This window comes from Saccostrea cucullata, unplaced genomic scaffold (genome assembly GCF_032062105.1).
Source record: "Saccostrea cucullata isolate Sc308-1 unplaced genomic scaffold, CSIRO_AGI_Scuc_v1 ctg3183, whole genome shotgun sequence".
NCBI lineage: Eukaryota > Metazoa > Mollusca > Bivalvia > Ostreida > Ostreidae > Saccostrea > Saccostrea cuccullata.
The window spans coordinates 1-16,950 of record NW_026920910.1 but is presented as its reverse complement, the minus strand read 5'-3'; the positions used below and the strand labels follow the sequence as shown (position 1 = coordinate 16,950).

At 32.5% G+C, this 16,950-nt stretch overlaps 1 protein-coding gene across 1 annotated transcript; it reads right to left on the bottom strand.

Annotated features, from left to right (window-relative positions):
• Positions 1-2,608: 2,608 nt before the first annotated feature.
• On the bottom strand, positions 2,609-15,525 carry LOC134258633 (uncharacterized). Its single transcript, XM_062741181.1, has 7 exons — positions 15,418-15,525; positions 14,736-14,849; positions 13,445-13,474; positions 8,177-8,385; positions 5,178-5,347; positions 3,196-3,371; positions 2,609-2,678 (listed from the first exon to the last, which is right to left on the bottom strand). The coding sequence occupies exons 1-7, from the start codon at positions 15,488-15,490 to the stop codon at positions 2,629-2,631; spliced, it is 822 nt and encodes a 273-aa protein (XP_062597165.1). The 5' UTR covers positions 15,491-15,525; the 3' UTR covers positions 2,609-2,628.
• Positions 15,526-16,950: the final 1,425 nt, after the last annotated feature.

Below are 16,950 nucleotides of genomic sequence, written 5' to 3'. Positions count from 1 at the left end.
AAGATCAAAAGCCCAGTAAACAGGACAAAATTAGAGCAAAGCAAACACTGACTTCCAAAAAAAAATCAGGGGTGTGATCAGTGCCATAAAAATATCGATTTTCAAAAAAAACAAGAGGCCCATGGGCCACATCGCTCACCTGAGCACTAAGGGTAGGAAAAAGTAGAAAATGGCTTTTTATTGTAAAGTTTAAATCCAAAAGTAGTCCCATGACCAATCATGGATTTTCTATTTTTTAGAAAATGATTTTTAAAGAATTTTCCTGTATATATCTTTAAAAACTTTGGTCGGCCATTTTGACCCCGCCCTACCCCTGGGGGTCATGATTTGACCAAACTTGAATCTACATTACCTGAACATGCTTCCATATAAATATGTTGAATTATGGCTTTGTCATTCTTGAGAAGAAGATTTTTAAAGAATTTTTCTATATATTTCTATGTAAAACTTTGGTCGGCCATTTTGGCCCCGCCCTACCCCCGGGGGTCATGATTTGAACAAACTTGAATCTACACTACCTGAGCATGCTCCCATATAAATATGATGAATTATGGCTTTGACATTCTTGAGAAGAAGATTTTTAAAGAATTTTCCTATATATTTCTTTGTAAAACTTTGGTCGGCCATTTTGGCCCCGCCCTACCCCTGGGGGTCATGATTTGAACAAACTTGAATTTACACTACCTGAGCATGCTCCCATATAAATATGATGAATTATAGCTTTGTCATTCTTGAAAAAAAGATTTTTAAAGAATTTTCCTATATATTTCTATGTAAAACTTTGGTCGGCCATTTTGGCCCCGCCTTACCCCGGGGGTCATGATTTGAACAAATTTGAATCTACCTGAGCATGCTTCCATATAAATATGATAAATTATGGCTTTGTCATTCTTGAGAAGAAGATTTTTAAAGAAATTTCCTATACATTTCTATGTAAAACTTTGGTCGGCCATTTTGGCCCCGCCCTACCCCGGGGGGTCATGATTTGAACAAACTTGAATCTACATTACCTGAACATGCTTCCATATAAATATGATGAATTATGGCTTTGTCTTTTTTGAGAAGAAGATTTTTAAAGAATTTTCCTATATATTTCTATGTAAAATTTTGGTCGGCCATTTTGGCCCCGCCCTACCCCCGGGGGTCATGATTTGAACAAACTTGAATCTACACTACCTGAGCATGCTCCCATATAAATATGATGAATTATAGCTTTGTCATTCTTGAAAAAAAGATTTTTAAAGAATTTTCCTATATATTTCTATGTAAAACTTTGGTCGGCCATTTTGGCCCCGCCTTACCCCCGGGGGTCATGATTTGAACAAACTTGAATCTACACTACCTGAGCATGCTTCCATGTAAATATGATAAATTATGGCTTTGTCATTCTTGAGAAGAAGATTTTTAAAGAATTTTCCTATATATTACTATGTAAAACTTTGGTCGGCCATTTTGGCCCCGCCGTACCCCGGGGGGTCATGATTTGAACAAACTTGAATCTACATTACCTGAACATGCTTCCATATAAATATGATGAATTATGGCTTTGTCTTTTTTGAGAAGAAGATTTTTAAAGAATTTTCCTATATATTTCTATGTAAAACTTTGGTCGGCCATTTTGGCCCCGCCCTACCCCTGGGGGTCATGATTTGAACAAACTTGAATCTACACTACCTGAGCATGCTCCCATATAAATATGATGAATTATGGCTTTGACATTCTTGAGAAGAAGATTTTTAAAGATTTTTCCTATATATTACTATGTAAAACTTTAGTCGGCTATTTTGGCCCTGCCCTACACCCGGGGGTCATGATTTGAACAAACTTGAATCTACACTACCTGAGGGTGTTTCCCCATAAATTTCTTCTTTCCTGGCACAGTGGTTCTTAAGAAGAAGATTTTTAAAATATGCCACCAAATTTTCATTAATTCCCAATTATCTCCCCTTGAATAAAGGCGTGGCTCTTCATTTGAACAAACTTGAATCCACTTCACCCAAGGATACTTTGTGGCAAGTTTGGTTGAAATTGGCCCAGCGGTTCTTGAGAAGAAGTCGAAAATGTGAAAAGTTTACAGACAGACAGACAGACAGACGGACAGACGGACAGACAGACGGACGCCGGACAAAATGTGATCAGAAAAGCTCACTTGAGCCTTCGGCTCAGGTGAGCTAAAAAGTCTAAATATCAATATTAACTTCATATTAATCCTTTTCATTTAAATTTCTTCTCATGGAATGTCATTTTCTCTTTTAGAATAAGTGAATAAAAACATCTTCCTTTCAGTTTGATAATTGATACAACGGAATAAGCTTTAAAGAGTGATATATATATATATATACATGTCTGTGTATCGTTTGTCATTCATTTCTCTCAATGTGTTCATGAGCGTTCTATTTCGTATCCATTATATAAAAATGAATAATTATCTGGGTGATGCCCTAAAAACCGGTGCTTGTTGATGCAAAACTTTACCCTGTTACAGTACAGGTAAATAGAAAAAGGAATATATCAAGGGAAATATAATCAATAAACAACGTTACAGATTTCATGGTTTATTTTGAGAACTTGTTAATTTATTTGAAGAAATATACAGTTTTTATTCTTTGTCCTGATGTTTGCAGTCCTTCAATTGTCAAATTTAATCCATATAGCAATAGCTTGAGCGTTGACAGCCTCTAAAATAATAAAAATCAAATATAATTAAAGACAGTTTTATGTTTATTTAGTCAAATCACACATTCAGATTACACATTTCAGGCAGATTATTAAAACAAGCAATGAGTCTCCTTTTTTTGTTTTTAAACACAAAAAAACTCATAAAAAATATCCGATCACCTAATTGCACAAGCAAAGAAACTTGTGTGCAAAATGTATAATAGAAATATCAATATCTAATCTGTATATTGAAAAGTAAAATATTTACAATGGTGCAAATGGTAGAAATTGAAAAGTTTTAATCAAGGTAGTGTGAAATCAAATTTTCCTGCGGTTTTTTTTCTTTGTTTTTTAAGGTATAATAAGATCCAAAAATCCATGTCCCCAATGAATTGTAAAATTTATTATAGATTATAATAACTCAGCAGCTTTTTATCAACGAAATCCATACCAAAGGAAGGAATATTATTTTTCTAAAACAACGAAAAACTTATTCTACAAAATTATTTTAATTAACAGTAGTTTATACTACTTAACCTGACTCCATTACGCAGTGTGTTGCTTTAGGACAAGCAACAAAAGCGGGAAATTTTCCTCCTATGTTATCAAAGCCACATCCAATCTTTGGAAAAAAAGAAGAAGCGAACCATCCCTTGTCATTGGGACAACCAGCATGTTCACGGGAGATATAAAATTGACGATTTACAAAGTTTCTACAATGAATTATAAATACAACTTATAAAAATGGTCATCATAGAGTTGTAAACTTTACCATTTTTGGTCACGTCGAAAAACAGGTTTACTTTGATTAAACTTATTTATTATTATTGAAGACACAATGTGAAGTAATTATACAATGATTACTGGTATGGCATCACTGCTCAAAGGATAATGTCGCTTGGAGATATATTTTTATTCTTATATGTATTTTTTAGACTTCTTGCCAATAAGCTCACTGATAACAAAGAACAACACCAGTACCAACTTCATGTCGAATATTTTCTAACGTTAGAATATTGGTGTTCTCTATATTTTGTCAAGAAAGTGGTAGAGAGACTTTTCAAAAAAAAGTACTAGTCCCTCATAGAAACAAACCTTACTGATCTCTTGCTTTTATTTTTGAATAATTTAGCAAACCCAAGAACGTCCCGAAAACCTATTATCAATTTGAGGTGTCTTTCGACTGACAATAAACATCTCGAGGGGATATTGTCACTGTTACCCTCAGCTACATAAAATACTTTTTCTGCATACTACGTATATTTCGCAACTGCTTTTAATTTATACAATATTTCCAAATTTAGATTAACTCAGATATTTATATTTTTTAAAATATTTAAATAGTTATTCTAATTCGTAAGTAATTATACTGAGATAGAAAAAAAACTTAAAATGCCATAGACTGGCTTTTTATTAAAAATAATACAGAAATACCTTTTGATTACACGAAATATTTGGATGTTAAGGAAGAATTATATTAATATTCCAATACAAATTTAACATAAAAACAGATATCATGTACATCTGATTAATTAATTAATTAAATGGATAATTAAATAAGTAAATATATACTACATATAAATGAAATGAAAATATCTGTCATTAGTTTTTCAATTATATACCATTGCTCATAAATTGATATGAAATGTAAGCAATAATATATAGTATGTATTATCCCCCTTCTCTTACTCATATATATATAAATCTGAGATTACATAAACAACAATACCAATCCATAGAGCTCCTTGTAGCCCAGGTGAGATATTAACACAAGACTTCTGAGAAAGAATTGTCTAGATATTGTTGAACGTTATTGACAATAAATATTATAATAAGAAATTCCTGTCGTTGGTCTGTTTCTGTTTTTGATGAGATTAAAGCAAAAATAATATATAAATGGTGCCTGTTTTGGAGGGTAGCAGTTGAAATTGACACCCAAAGTAAAACTATTGTCAACCGACGCGTCAGCGGAGGTTGACAATGGTTTTCCGAGGGTGTCAATTTCAACGATTACCCTCCAAAACAGGCACCATTTATTTTATTATACTGAATGTCTTGTTGATTAAGGATGTCAGCCAAAAAAAATCATCCATTGTCTTGATGTTCACGTTTAAAAATCTTTCAAACTTCCCGTTACTTCGAAAAAGATTTACTGACCTCTTTATTGTTTGTTTGATACCCTGAGAGTCCTTTATCATCTGAAGTTTTGTTATTTCTGCACTTACAAGCATGTTTCGTCTGTCGTTTGTTGTTATCAAGTAAGCTACATCGGACGCAAGCTTTTATTGACGTCAATTTTAATCTGGTTCTTTCAAACGCGCAACTGACGCTTTTAGAATTCTACTGTGAACTGTACGCGCATAATTTCCACGCATGTCGCATTACCGTTGTGTTATCCGTTTTCAAGTGTATTGCTAAGGCTGAGGGTAATAGCACGGTAATACAACGGATTGTTAACTGCGTCTAAACCAATCAGATTTTAGTATTCAACATGAAAGTATAATGAAAAATAATATTACTCTTGATGTCCCTCCAGGGTAAAATAATTGAATTGTCCATCGGATGTTACATCCTGCCATGTAGAACTTAGGATTCTTGAGGCTGTGAACCAGTTAATATTGTCAGTTGTTCTTCCATCAAAAACTACTTCTTGCGTATTTGTGTCATCAATTATCACTTGAAACTTTACCTGGAATAGATTTTATCGTTGACATTTAAATACAACGAAGTCAGTATCTGCATTGTGTCCGAATCATGTCAGTTAGGTTTAAAAATGTAAAACTGAATCAGAATGCAATGTCAAATTCCTATTTAAGGTTCATAAAACCTCTGCTTACTCATATTACTCATTTTTTTTCTATAACTTGATAATAATTTTCCAGTGGAAATGTACGAGGGTTTATCCAAAGGTTTGTGGAATTTCTTCCGAAAATTTTATTGTGATTTTATAAAAGCAAACAATAGGCATGTTTATAAAATACAGTCATAATGCAACAATACTGGAAAATTTTACCACTTTCCAATTACAAGTGAGGTCACACAAGCTTTCTGAAAATGGGTAAGTGTGATACCCGAGGGAAGTTAGTCAAGTTAGGCATGTCACGTAGCGTTATAGAAGCATCTCACCCTAATGTCCAATTTGAACACGTAATTCTACAAATGCTACCCCTTTCTCCATTTTTTCCTCATGAAAAGCCTTGGTATATTCACACGTTTTGAAGTTTTGACTTATCTCCACTTTTCACTCATATTTTAAAATGAATCCCCCATCTTTCCATATGATGGATTTCGGATACATGCCAAGAACAGTCCGTCAGCAGACAACATCTATTAACACTTTTAATTTGTCTAGGGGGATAAAGACTTAAAACAGAGGCCACACCTTAATCAACATCAATGGAAGTTTTATTTTTCTTCAATTTATTAGGCCACTGGAAAACCAGTAACTAAACGCATTTTACCTAGACTATGTCAATAATATACGCATTTAAGGAAGAGTTATCCAGGATTTTTCACAAAACGCATAACTTGACCGATATTTGACGTCGTCTAACAACCTAAAGATGAACAATAAATTATCAAATAATATATACATTTGTGGTATCTCTCCATTATATAAACATACAAAGAGAAAATATCTTCAATTCTATATGAAGTTTGTCAGAGGTCAGAGGTCAATACGTGACCTAATCACACTGCGCAATAATATCTACCGGTACAAAAATTAAAAAATGACCAGCTCTATTTGCTTTTCATGTATAAAAATGAACAAAATAAGCAAGTAAAATGATAATTATTATTATATTTACAATGTAAACTAGTATTTCATACAGTTTGTTGGCTATCGATTCAACCTGTGAACATAGAGAAAACTAGCGTTTGTTTACATTTTTTTCACTTTTGTCAGCTGCACCTAACGTTCATCCTTATTTTTGGGGTAGACCTTTCGTTAAATTTTCTATATAAACTATTATTTTATCTTTAAATTCTACTCACGATAAAAGTGTAAATCTGTTGGAAAATATCATTGCAATCAATGCAATGTCATGTCATCAACAGCTGCCAAACACCTTGGCGTTTTCGTAGTTCAATGTAAAGCTGTCGCCAGTGTCTCTGTGTTTATCAGTGTTTTACGATAATTATGCCTTTAATTACTGAAATCGTAGAATGTTTTTTTATCAAATTGCAAATTAACTGGCTCGGACAAGTGTCTCAATCCATCGGATCCATCCATCCCTTTCCGACGACCGAAATTCCTCCAACATTTTATCAAACTTCGGACGTGTTTCTTGTGTCTTTTCAGCATCGATTATCAATTTTCAAGAATAATAATATTTCGAGACAACAATCTGTTCACCATAACTGATCACAAGTATAGCCTTTCACAAAATATTCCCTTCGAAATAGATTCCTTAAAGTAGCCTAATGAATTCGAGGCGTAACCGCCATGCAAGCCGATTTACACCTTGCGTCATTTTTCAAAATGTACGGTTAGTGCAATAATTTAAATTCGAAAATATTCAATTGTCTGTCTCAAATGTATATATAAGTAATAAATAACAAGTTTATAAACTTCAATGGGAATTGAAGTGGGTCGGTCCATCAAATCTTCTGAGAAGGCCTTCGGCCTTCACAGGATTTGATCACTAAATTCAATTCCCATTGAAGTTTATAAACTTGTTATTTATTTCTTAAATAAACAAAATATCCAGTAAAATCAGTAAAACTCACACAAAAGGTTTATAAAAGATCAAGTAATCGTAATAATGACATAATTTTTTCTTTTTCTATAACAAATGGGGCGGTTTTATTCTCATTTCAAGTATTAAAAATTAAAATGATAATAAACACGTTGCTGTCTCCCCGCATTTCCAAACATCCATTTCTATGGCAATTGCCATAGAGTTACTATAAAAATTATTTAAAACATGCTTTTATTTAAAATATTCAACAAGTAACTATATTCTCATTTGTAACTTTCAACCAATTTCACTGATAAATAAATAAAACATAAAGAAATTCCACAAACTTTTGAATCAACCCTCGTATATGCTAAATAACAATTATAGCATGGCTTGTGGGGCTAAATTTGACAAAAAAGGCATTTAAACTTGACACATTTATAAAGGAATCATAAACATTTGTGTCATTAAGAGTAATCTCTCTTATCATAGTATCAATGTGTCTTAATCTGCAATTTCTATTTAAGTAAAAATAATAGTATTTTTTTTTCATCGTAACACTGAGTCATGTTTATATAAGTAAAAGAAATACTTTTAACCGCATAGCCATTAAATTTTCATTCAAAGTTTCACAATAATCGGAATTCAAATGAGAAAGATATGTAGAGATTATTTAGGATAGTTGCAGAAAGGAAAAGTTGACAATTCCTTAATATATTAGAACTTTATTATTTGCATCAACACAACCACAATATGTCCAAAGATATTTACGAAAACAGTCTTTTTATCATCCGTCCTTAAAGTTTTATTTACTCCATAAAATGAAATATGTTTACCCGATTGACATTAATTTCTTCCCAATCATCAATTAAGCCAGTTCTGTATGGCATAAAGCAACCAGGAATCTGTTTCAGTGCTGTACATTCCAGTGGATAGGACCGGTTGACCTCGTGTCTGATGCCAACTGACTTGTAGACATCGACAGGGTTAATTCCTGTCTGACTTTGGGCCTTAAAAGCCAGTATCCAACTATTGTTTTTCACGTCTAAATGCATCCATGTTGCAAAATTTATTAATAAAGATAAACAATTTCAAATTGTTTTTGATGCAAATACTAAATTATATAAAGTATGAAATTAAATTATGTAATTAAAATAAGAGACACAGGGTCCACATTGCTCACCCGCACAACTGGCTAGGTTAAAGCAAATATCAGTTTAGTATTGAAAAAAATATAAAATATACAAAATTGGGTTTCGTAGGGGGGTGGGGTGGGGTGGGGTGGGGTGTTTGAATAGACATAAATCTACTGTTTCTGAGGATGCTCTTGAATTAATGACACATTATGAGAGTGTTATCTATCACCAACCATGGCAATACCGTTCCCGAGAAGAAGATTTTTCCTATGTATTCCTATGTAAAATTTTGTTCCCCCATACTACCCATGGGGATCATGATTTGTACAAACATAAATTTACATATATTTAACAGAGGCTGCTTCCATATGTTTCTGACCAATCATGGGTTTAATTGCTGTTTTTGAGAAAATTATTTTTTCTCATGTATTCCTATGCTAATCTTTTTATACCACAATGTGGCCCCACCCTACCCCTGGGGGTCATAATTTGAACAAATTTTGATCTTCAATACCAGAGGATGTTTCCACATGAGTTTCATCTTTCCTAGCCCAGTGGTTCTTGAGAAGATTTCAAAAGAATTTTTTTTATATGCATTTCTATGTTAAACGTTGATACCCCATTGTGGCCCATCCCTACCCCCTTGGGCCATGGCTTGAACAAATTTGAATCTACACTACATGAGGATGCTTCCATCTGAGCTTAAGCTTTCCTTACCCTGACGTTCCTGAGAAGAAGGTTTCTAATTTTTTTCCCTATGTATTCCTATGTTAAACTTTGATACTATAGGTCATGATTTGAATTTTGAACAAACTTGAATCCTCACTACACGAGGATGCTTCTATCTGAGTTTCAGCTTTACTGGCCCAGAGGTTCTTGAGAAGATTTTGAAGATTTTTAATGATTTTTCCTATGTATTCCTATGTTAAACTTTGATACCCCATTGTGGCCCCACCCTGCCCTCGGGGGTCATGATTTGAACGAATATGAATCTACCCTATATGAGGGTGTTTCCATATGAGTGTCAGCTTTCAGCTTTCCTTGTCCCGTTGTTCTTTAGAAGAAGATATTCAAAAGATGCCATTAATTTTTCTCGAAATCCATAGAGGAGGGTGTGGCCCTTTATTTAAACAAACTTGCATCCCCTTCACCAGAGGATTTTTTGTGCCAAGATTTGTTAAATTTGGCCCAGTGGTTCTTGAGAAGAAGATAATGAAGCCTGAAAGGCTTCAATGGCGTCGAACAAGAAAAACAATATCAAAAGATCTGAAGAAAGAAATAGGTCAAGTGAGTGAACCGGTAACAAAAAAATACATATAAAATAGTTTGGATTGAAGATTGTAAAAGTAAAGCTAAAATTAAGAAACTCAATCTTTATAGTCTTGTAGTATTCGTGTTTATTTTGTAATTAGTTTTAGTACATGTTCCACACCTCGAACAAAGGATTTTTGCGTGTACCAAATCACTTGGTACACCCTAAGCCCAAGCTTCATGGTTGGATGACTCCGCCATTGTGTGCATAATTATTGAGCAAATCATTACCAATGATAGGTCATTATAATCATGGACACAGGGCAAGGTCACCAGACAATGAATAATGGACCTGATGTGCTACTGTAACATAGTAAAAAAATCTACGTAGTTACATAAATTAGTACGGGAAGGAAGATCTCAGTCTTTCTCTACCGCTGTCTTTCTTCCTGAATTATTCTACATTAGCCAAAATTAAAACATTAAAAAAATTAATTAAAATTAAAAGTAAAAGAGAAATTTGAGAAATGTCTAGTAATTAATTGAATATTCAAGATTTATCATTGACATTGATACTTTAATCAAAATTATCGCATTGGGAAGTGAGAGCAAAAAGTATTTTACTTACTATTTAATTTATTTTTTTACTCCAATTAAACAGATATGGACTGATTAGGAAACAGCAAAAAGTCTAAATTTGATTGTTTCAAGAAGTTCAAATATTTTGGAACCGTCCTATATTGCTCTAGTAGTGCACATGTATATCCAATCGTAAACCTTTCTTTTTTCCTGCTTTTCAATTAACGTATCGCCAAACTCCGCCCATCGCGCTATGGGAGATAACTCCTATGATGCTCCGACATCATCAACATAGCGTGTAACTCGGTATTTAAGTCGACGCCGGTTGACTTGTCCGAAGTTCCTGAGGATTTTGCTGCAAAATATTTGCCATACGAACATTTTGAGACAAAACAAAGGGCAAATGCTTTTACAAAAGCTTTCATATATTTCATTCACTTAAAATATTATAAAAAATGATTCCGTATTAACCCTTTTTGGGAAATTTTATCGAAGCATGATAAAGTCTGAGTTCCCTCATACTGTAACAGGGGCGTAGCAACAGGGGGGCCAACTGTCAACTGACTACTTTTTCAGGTAGCCCTAAGTAAAAAAAAATTTTTCTCTGGCTGCCCCCCCCCCTACTTTCAAAAACGATGCTACGCCACTGTGTAAACATCCATGTCGACGAAGACAGAAGCACACTGCACATTGCGACTGCAAATGTGGGTACATGTAAATGATAACCGGTTCACCTGATAAAATACGACAACGACCTTTAATTCAATTTGTAATGTAATAATTTTATTAAATCAGCAATAATATACAAAACCCATACGACATTGTCAAGACATGCCTCTAGTGCCTATCTACACTATAAGGGGACGATCATTTGATTCTGAAGGGGGTGTCTGGCTGATAAAGGAGTTGAATGTTGAATCAGTTTTGGAAATAAATGATATTTCCTCAAATGGAAGAAAATAAATAATACGCCGACACCACCTCCACAATAATCTGCGGTTGTCGACGGCACCCCCCCCTTTTTTTTTTGGCTTGTTCGACTTTTTCAGTGAAGCGGAGAATAAATAATATGCCATTGGAAATAAATATATATATATATATATATATATATATATATATATATATATATATATATATATATATATATATATATATATATATATATATATATATATATATATATTTAAGTTCTGGTGGAAAATATGCACACTGTTATGCAATAATAGATAGTAGTGCATGAAGATTTTGAATAATTTTAGTCAGATATATATTATGTAAACAAATCAATTATACAAAGTTTGTGTTTTTCTGGGACAACCCTCATATAACAAAATCGGACTAATTCGTTACAGATATTGATTATAATACGGGTAATGACAAAAATATAAAAAATGAAGTTATTAAATAATTTCGATATTTTGCCAGTACATGATGGTGTTTTTAATAGATTAAATAATGCTAGTAATACGTAAGGGGGGGGGGGTGTTATTAAAAAAATTAATTTTTAGCGATAAAATAGAATCATTTTTAATGGGTAGATTAATTCGAATTTATTTTTTTAAAAAGGGGGGAAATAAAAGTTTATAAACCTAATCCTGTGTATGCAATAATAACTGGTAATAAAAACCGGTAACTTTCTGTACACAAGTCAAAAAAAATGTAAAATTAAAAATTCAAAAAGTGTATAGTTCTCTTATAAAATGTGGATGTATTCTGACAATTATTTTGAGGGTAAAACATGCACATACGTAGAAGTGTTATGGACTGATTAAGCATTATTATCTATCATATAGATATACACATGTATTCTATTATTCATAAATATTTTTATATTTTAAACGCAAAGACAGTCTGTCAAATGAACATCTATACCGTGTATACTGTGCATGGATTTATAATTATACCGTTTTTTTGTGTATCAAACTAAGAAAGTATACATGTATAAACATAACAAACAAGAAAACGAGTTTTATTTTATTTCTGACCAAAACGTGTTAACCCAAGTCCCGAAATGTGTTGTCAGGTCTCGAAACGTCGGCGTCCCAAAGCATGGCGGTCCCGAAACATCCATAATTCCCTTTCGGGATACCTGTCAGGAAATAACGAAAAAATCCGTTCAACTGCATATTTTTAACCATCACAGACTTATTTGTTCAATTTGTTTATTGTCGACCACTCAACCCACTGAGAGTGTTTGTCGGAGCATATGGCGGACCAAGTTTTTACTGAACGCGCAGAATAAACGAAATTATTTCATTGATTGAAAATTTGTTGTGATTGACAGCTGGCGATACGTTAATTTCTCCGGAAGCCTTTTCTTTCAGGAAAAATTTGTCAGCCTTACCACCAAAAACAAATGTTTAATAATGCCCACAAGAATAAAATTCCCCTGAATTAAATTCATCAAAATGACATATATGACTATGTTCATACAGAGATTTTTGAATCTAAAAAAATGAACCTGTATCCTCTTTGGAAACTACTCACAGTAGACCGTCTCAAGACAGGTAGATATTACCCCGAGGGTATAATTATCACAGCTGGGCCTGTAAAAAATGGCAACAGTCAGGGTCAAACTATCGTTATCTTGATTGAATAATAAGAAACACACAAAGATGTTTAATTAAATGGACAGAGACACAAAGGGCTTAATTTCTCGTGTGAAGCATGTACTAAGTATGTTGTTAAACTTTTTCTTCGCCATTCGATTTAGTCCCTCGCTTCGCTCGGCACCAAATCTCATGGTACTCGGGAAAAGTTTACCAACATACACTTAAAACTGTTTTTTAGGTTGTTTATATTACAGTAATCGGTCTCAAAATGTTATTCATGTCATTCGACGCACCCTCTCTGTAGAAATTCATACCCAACAACCATAACGTTTTTCTTGCATTAAAATTAAACATAATATCGTTGTTTTGTAGTAAATTTCATTGAAGATACAATTAATGCAATTTTATTTTCAATCTATTACACATCCGGTCGCGTAAATCTGACCGATCACTAGATGACGTTCGACCTTCGCTCGGGGCCATAAAAACGTAAACATTTTACATTGAAAACGACAGACAACGGACAAAATTTGATCAGAAAAGCTTACTTGAACCTTCACCTCAGGTGAGCTAAAAAGAAACTTACATTCAATGCAATTGTCGCAACGTTTTTTATCTACAAAAAACATCAGAATACGCATTGGGAAAATAAACTTTAGCATAAAAGGTTCGATAAGAAAGATTTTTTGCGTATAAAAATTAAAATGGAAATACTATTTTTATGTTAAAATTTCTGCGTTGATTTGTGCAAAAGCGCTTAAGGACAGATGATACATACAATTTTTTTTGGAGGAGACTTAATATTATGTCACAAGTTTAGAAAAATGGATAATTCTTTTAAATAATTCTCCTAAGAACTGGAAAATGAAATAGACTTGGAAAATATTAGTAATATTTCAATGGAATTTCAAATATAGACAACACTCAGTTAAGGTCTACAGATGAAAATAAATTTCAGAAAATGTTACCTTGGTGCTAAAAGTGTAATATGAACTTTAAGAAAAATATACAAAGCCAGGTTAATTTTATTAGAAAAGGCAAAATGGTAAAATTCAGCCCATGTGATATTGCTGATTTTTTGTCATTTTGTTCTTGCTCATAAAATTCACCTGGCTTGGTATATTTTTCTAAAGTTTATTTTACACCTTAAGCACCAAGATAAAATATTCCGAGATTTATATTCACCTGTAAACCTTTACTGACTGTGATTTGTCTATATTTCCTTTTAATTGAAATATTTATAGAATTTTCCAAGTCAATTTCATTTTCCAGGTCTTAGGAGAAAAAATTCTAAGAATTATCCACTTTCTTAAACTTGTGACATGATATTAAGTCTCCTCTAAGGAAAAAAAAATTGTTTGTATCAGCTGTCTTTAATACGACATGGAGTGATCTTTATTATGATAGATATGTTCATTGATTTGCTTAATGCTTTCACACAAATCAATAAATGATGCATGGTGAAGAAGTAAAGGACTCAAAAGGATTGGACAGTGATTAATGACTTTAAAGGCAGTTTGCTGATAGATTGCATTTGCAAAAAATTTCATTACAAAGACCACAAAAAACTTATTAATGTGAATCATGATCAGTAGCTTAATTCGAGCTTCTTCGATTATAATGTCATGTAAGAGTCTTCAAAGTAACTTAGCTACAAAAATTGAATTATGCAAAAGCTGTTTTTAAGTTTGCCAAAAATCGTTCAAAAAATTGCTCCGACAAAGAAGAAAGTACAAAAAGTAAAAATAACTGATCAAAGTACGTCACAAGAATGCATTTGAAAAGAAAAGAAACTGAAAATGAAATTTAATTAACACGTTTGATGTTCAAAAAAATAAGCTTGAGGCTTGTTACAATATAAGTTACAGACAACTTACCTTGACAATTATCTCCATCAAAGCCAATGGTACAGTTACACGTGTATCCTCTTATCTTTGAATGGTCTGCCACACAAGTCCCATTCTGACAATCATGATTGTCACACACATCAACTATTTGAACAAATATTTAAATTAGGTCTTAAATCGTAACTCATGGTGCTTAAATAGCATGTATACACCTGTATTTCATTAATTGTTTGGAAAAGTTTTGTGGAATTTTATCGACATTCATTTCTAGTACGTTTCATTCATACATTGCGGTATAAATGTATTCGTACGAAGTACAAATTAACAATTTTTATTGAAGCTTTAAAAAGAAATAATTTTTAATATTTGTTAATGGAATTAGAAAGAAAAACTAAGCGTTATTTTCATTCAGAGGTTATCAATGCAATGTGTAAACTCATGCTTTTCTACTTGCAACGCTTACATAAAAGTCGTACTTTTATTCACTTTGTGAGTAAGAGGTCTTAAGTTAACACATTAATGAATTCTAAAAACAAAACGTTTAATCCATAATAAAATACTTGATAGTTACACTTCATTTCCGAATCAGACTGAAGAGGAAAATTAATAATAATAATGTCAATAGTTGCTATAATACTTGACACTAAACATTTTCTTTAGAACATGAAAGTAAGCTTCAGGTTTGTTGCAATGAAAGTTATAGATAGTTTACCTTGACAATTATCCCCGTCAAAGCCAATAGTACATTTACACGTGTATCCTCTTATCCTGGATTGGTCCGCCATACAAATTCCATTCTGACAATCATTGTTTTCACATACAGCAACTATGTGAACAAATACTTATATTGTACCATAAATCGTAACTTCTGGTGCTAAAATAGCATAATTAAAAAAAATAAACTACACATTTCGACTTGATTTAGAAATCAAAGGACGACAAATTTACAGCATGCGATTGATTGTCATATAATTATTGGTAATAATTCGTGGCAGGTTTGTCCGTGTTTTTTTTTTTTATAACAACGAAATCAGGAAAAAACACGCCATTTAATTAGCTGTGTATCAAAAACATAATAAGCACCTTTTATTTTCTTTTAAGATTGCTATTTTTGTATAAAAATTAACACTAAGCTATGTTTACTCGCATTGGAAGGTCGTACATTTTGGCTGTGGTTTGCGAGAATCAAAAACATAATAAACACCTTTTATTGTCTTATTACTCAACTATATGTTTAGGAATGTCTCTCGTCAAATATGTCGTCATCAGCATTTACATTACGCAGAACAGGCGATCCAGAGGACTAGATTTATTGGTTTAATTATTAAGTATAAAAATTCTTAAAAAAGTATTATATCATCGTTATTTAACCTAATCATTAAAATTCAAAGAAAATAATTTATTAAATACAATTTGTATAGAATTTGAATTGATCTGGTAGCCTTTGAGCTGCAGAGGGACAGAGAATATCGTTAGAACAATAAGTGAATTCGTGATTTTCATCAATTTTTTAAGTACATGGGCATATACTATTTTGTTTGAGATGAAATATGGCATATTTATTTCTCCTATAGTGTTATATTTTAAAAAAAGTGCTGAGAGCTAATTCTGGCCTGCATTACATTATATTTATTTATAACAGAAATTTAGCGACGTTGATTTTTTTAAGCTATTATACGCATTTTCGGCAAAATTTCAGTATTTTCCAAACAGCACAGGCTAGCCCCCAGCACTTTAAGGGTAAAGGAAATCAACATCTTAAACATGTTAAACGTGTATCTTTTTTTTTGGAAAAAAGAAACAGCCGTATGTCCTTGCACTATCCTCATTTTCTACATTCAGATTAACAATTTATTGTTATACACAAACAGTTGATACCTGCGATATAACTCGTACTGTGTATTTCCCAGCCCATGGATAGCTATATTACATTTTTCTACAGGTATTTTGCTCTGTTACAATTGTTAAAGAAGAAATAAATATGAAAACAGTGCTAAGGTCACATTTTCAATGTCCTAAACTGTTTAACATCGCTGAGTATTAATTAATTTTAAACTACATATATTATGTAAGATAATCTTTAGATGGATTTTTACACAAATACGTATAATTAAGGAAAATCTCACTGACTGATCTGATTTTTTTTGCAACCACCGTAGAGCATTGAGGGAGATGCCTCAACTACAAATGTTTTTCTCCTATTTGAAAATATGAATTATATTTCTTTAAGTTTTGACCATACCGA

Bases quoted from the DNA above. Each gene is read 5' to 3' on its own strand.
- LOC134258633 (XM_062741181.1), bottom strand. From the start codon at position 15,490: ATGGCGGACCAATCCAGGATAAGAGGATACACGTGTAAATGTACTATT. The intron at 14,850-15,417 runs GTAAACTATCTA...TTGTTCAAATAG, and splicing joins TGACGGGGATAATTGTCAAG to TTGATGTGTGTGACAATCAT. The intron at 5,348-8,176 runs GTAAACATATTT...AATCTATTCCAG, and splicing joins AAGAAATTAATGTCAATCGG to GTAAAGTTTCAAGTGATAAT.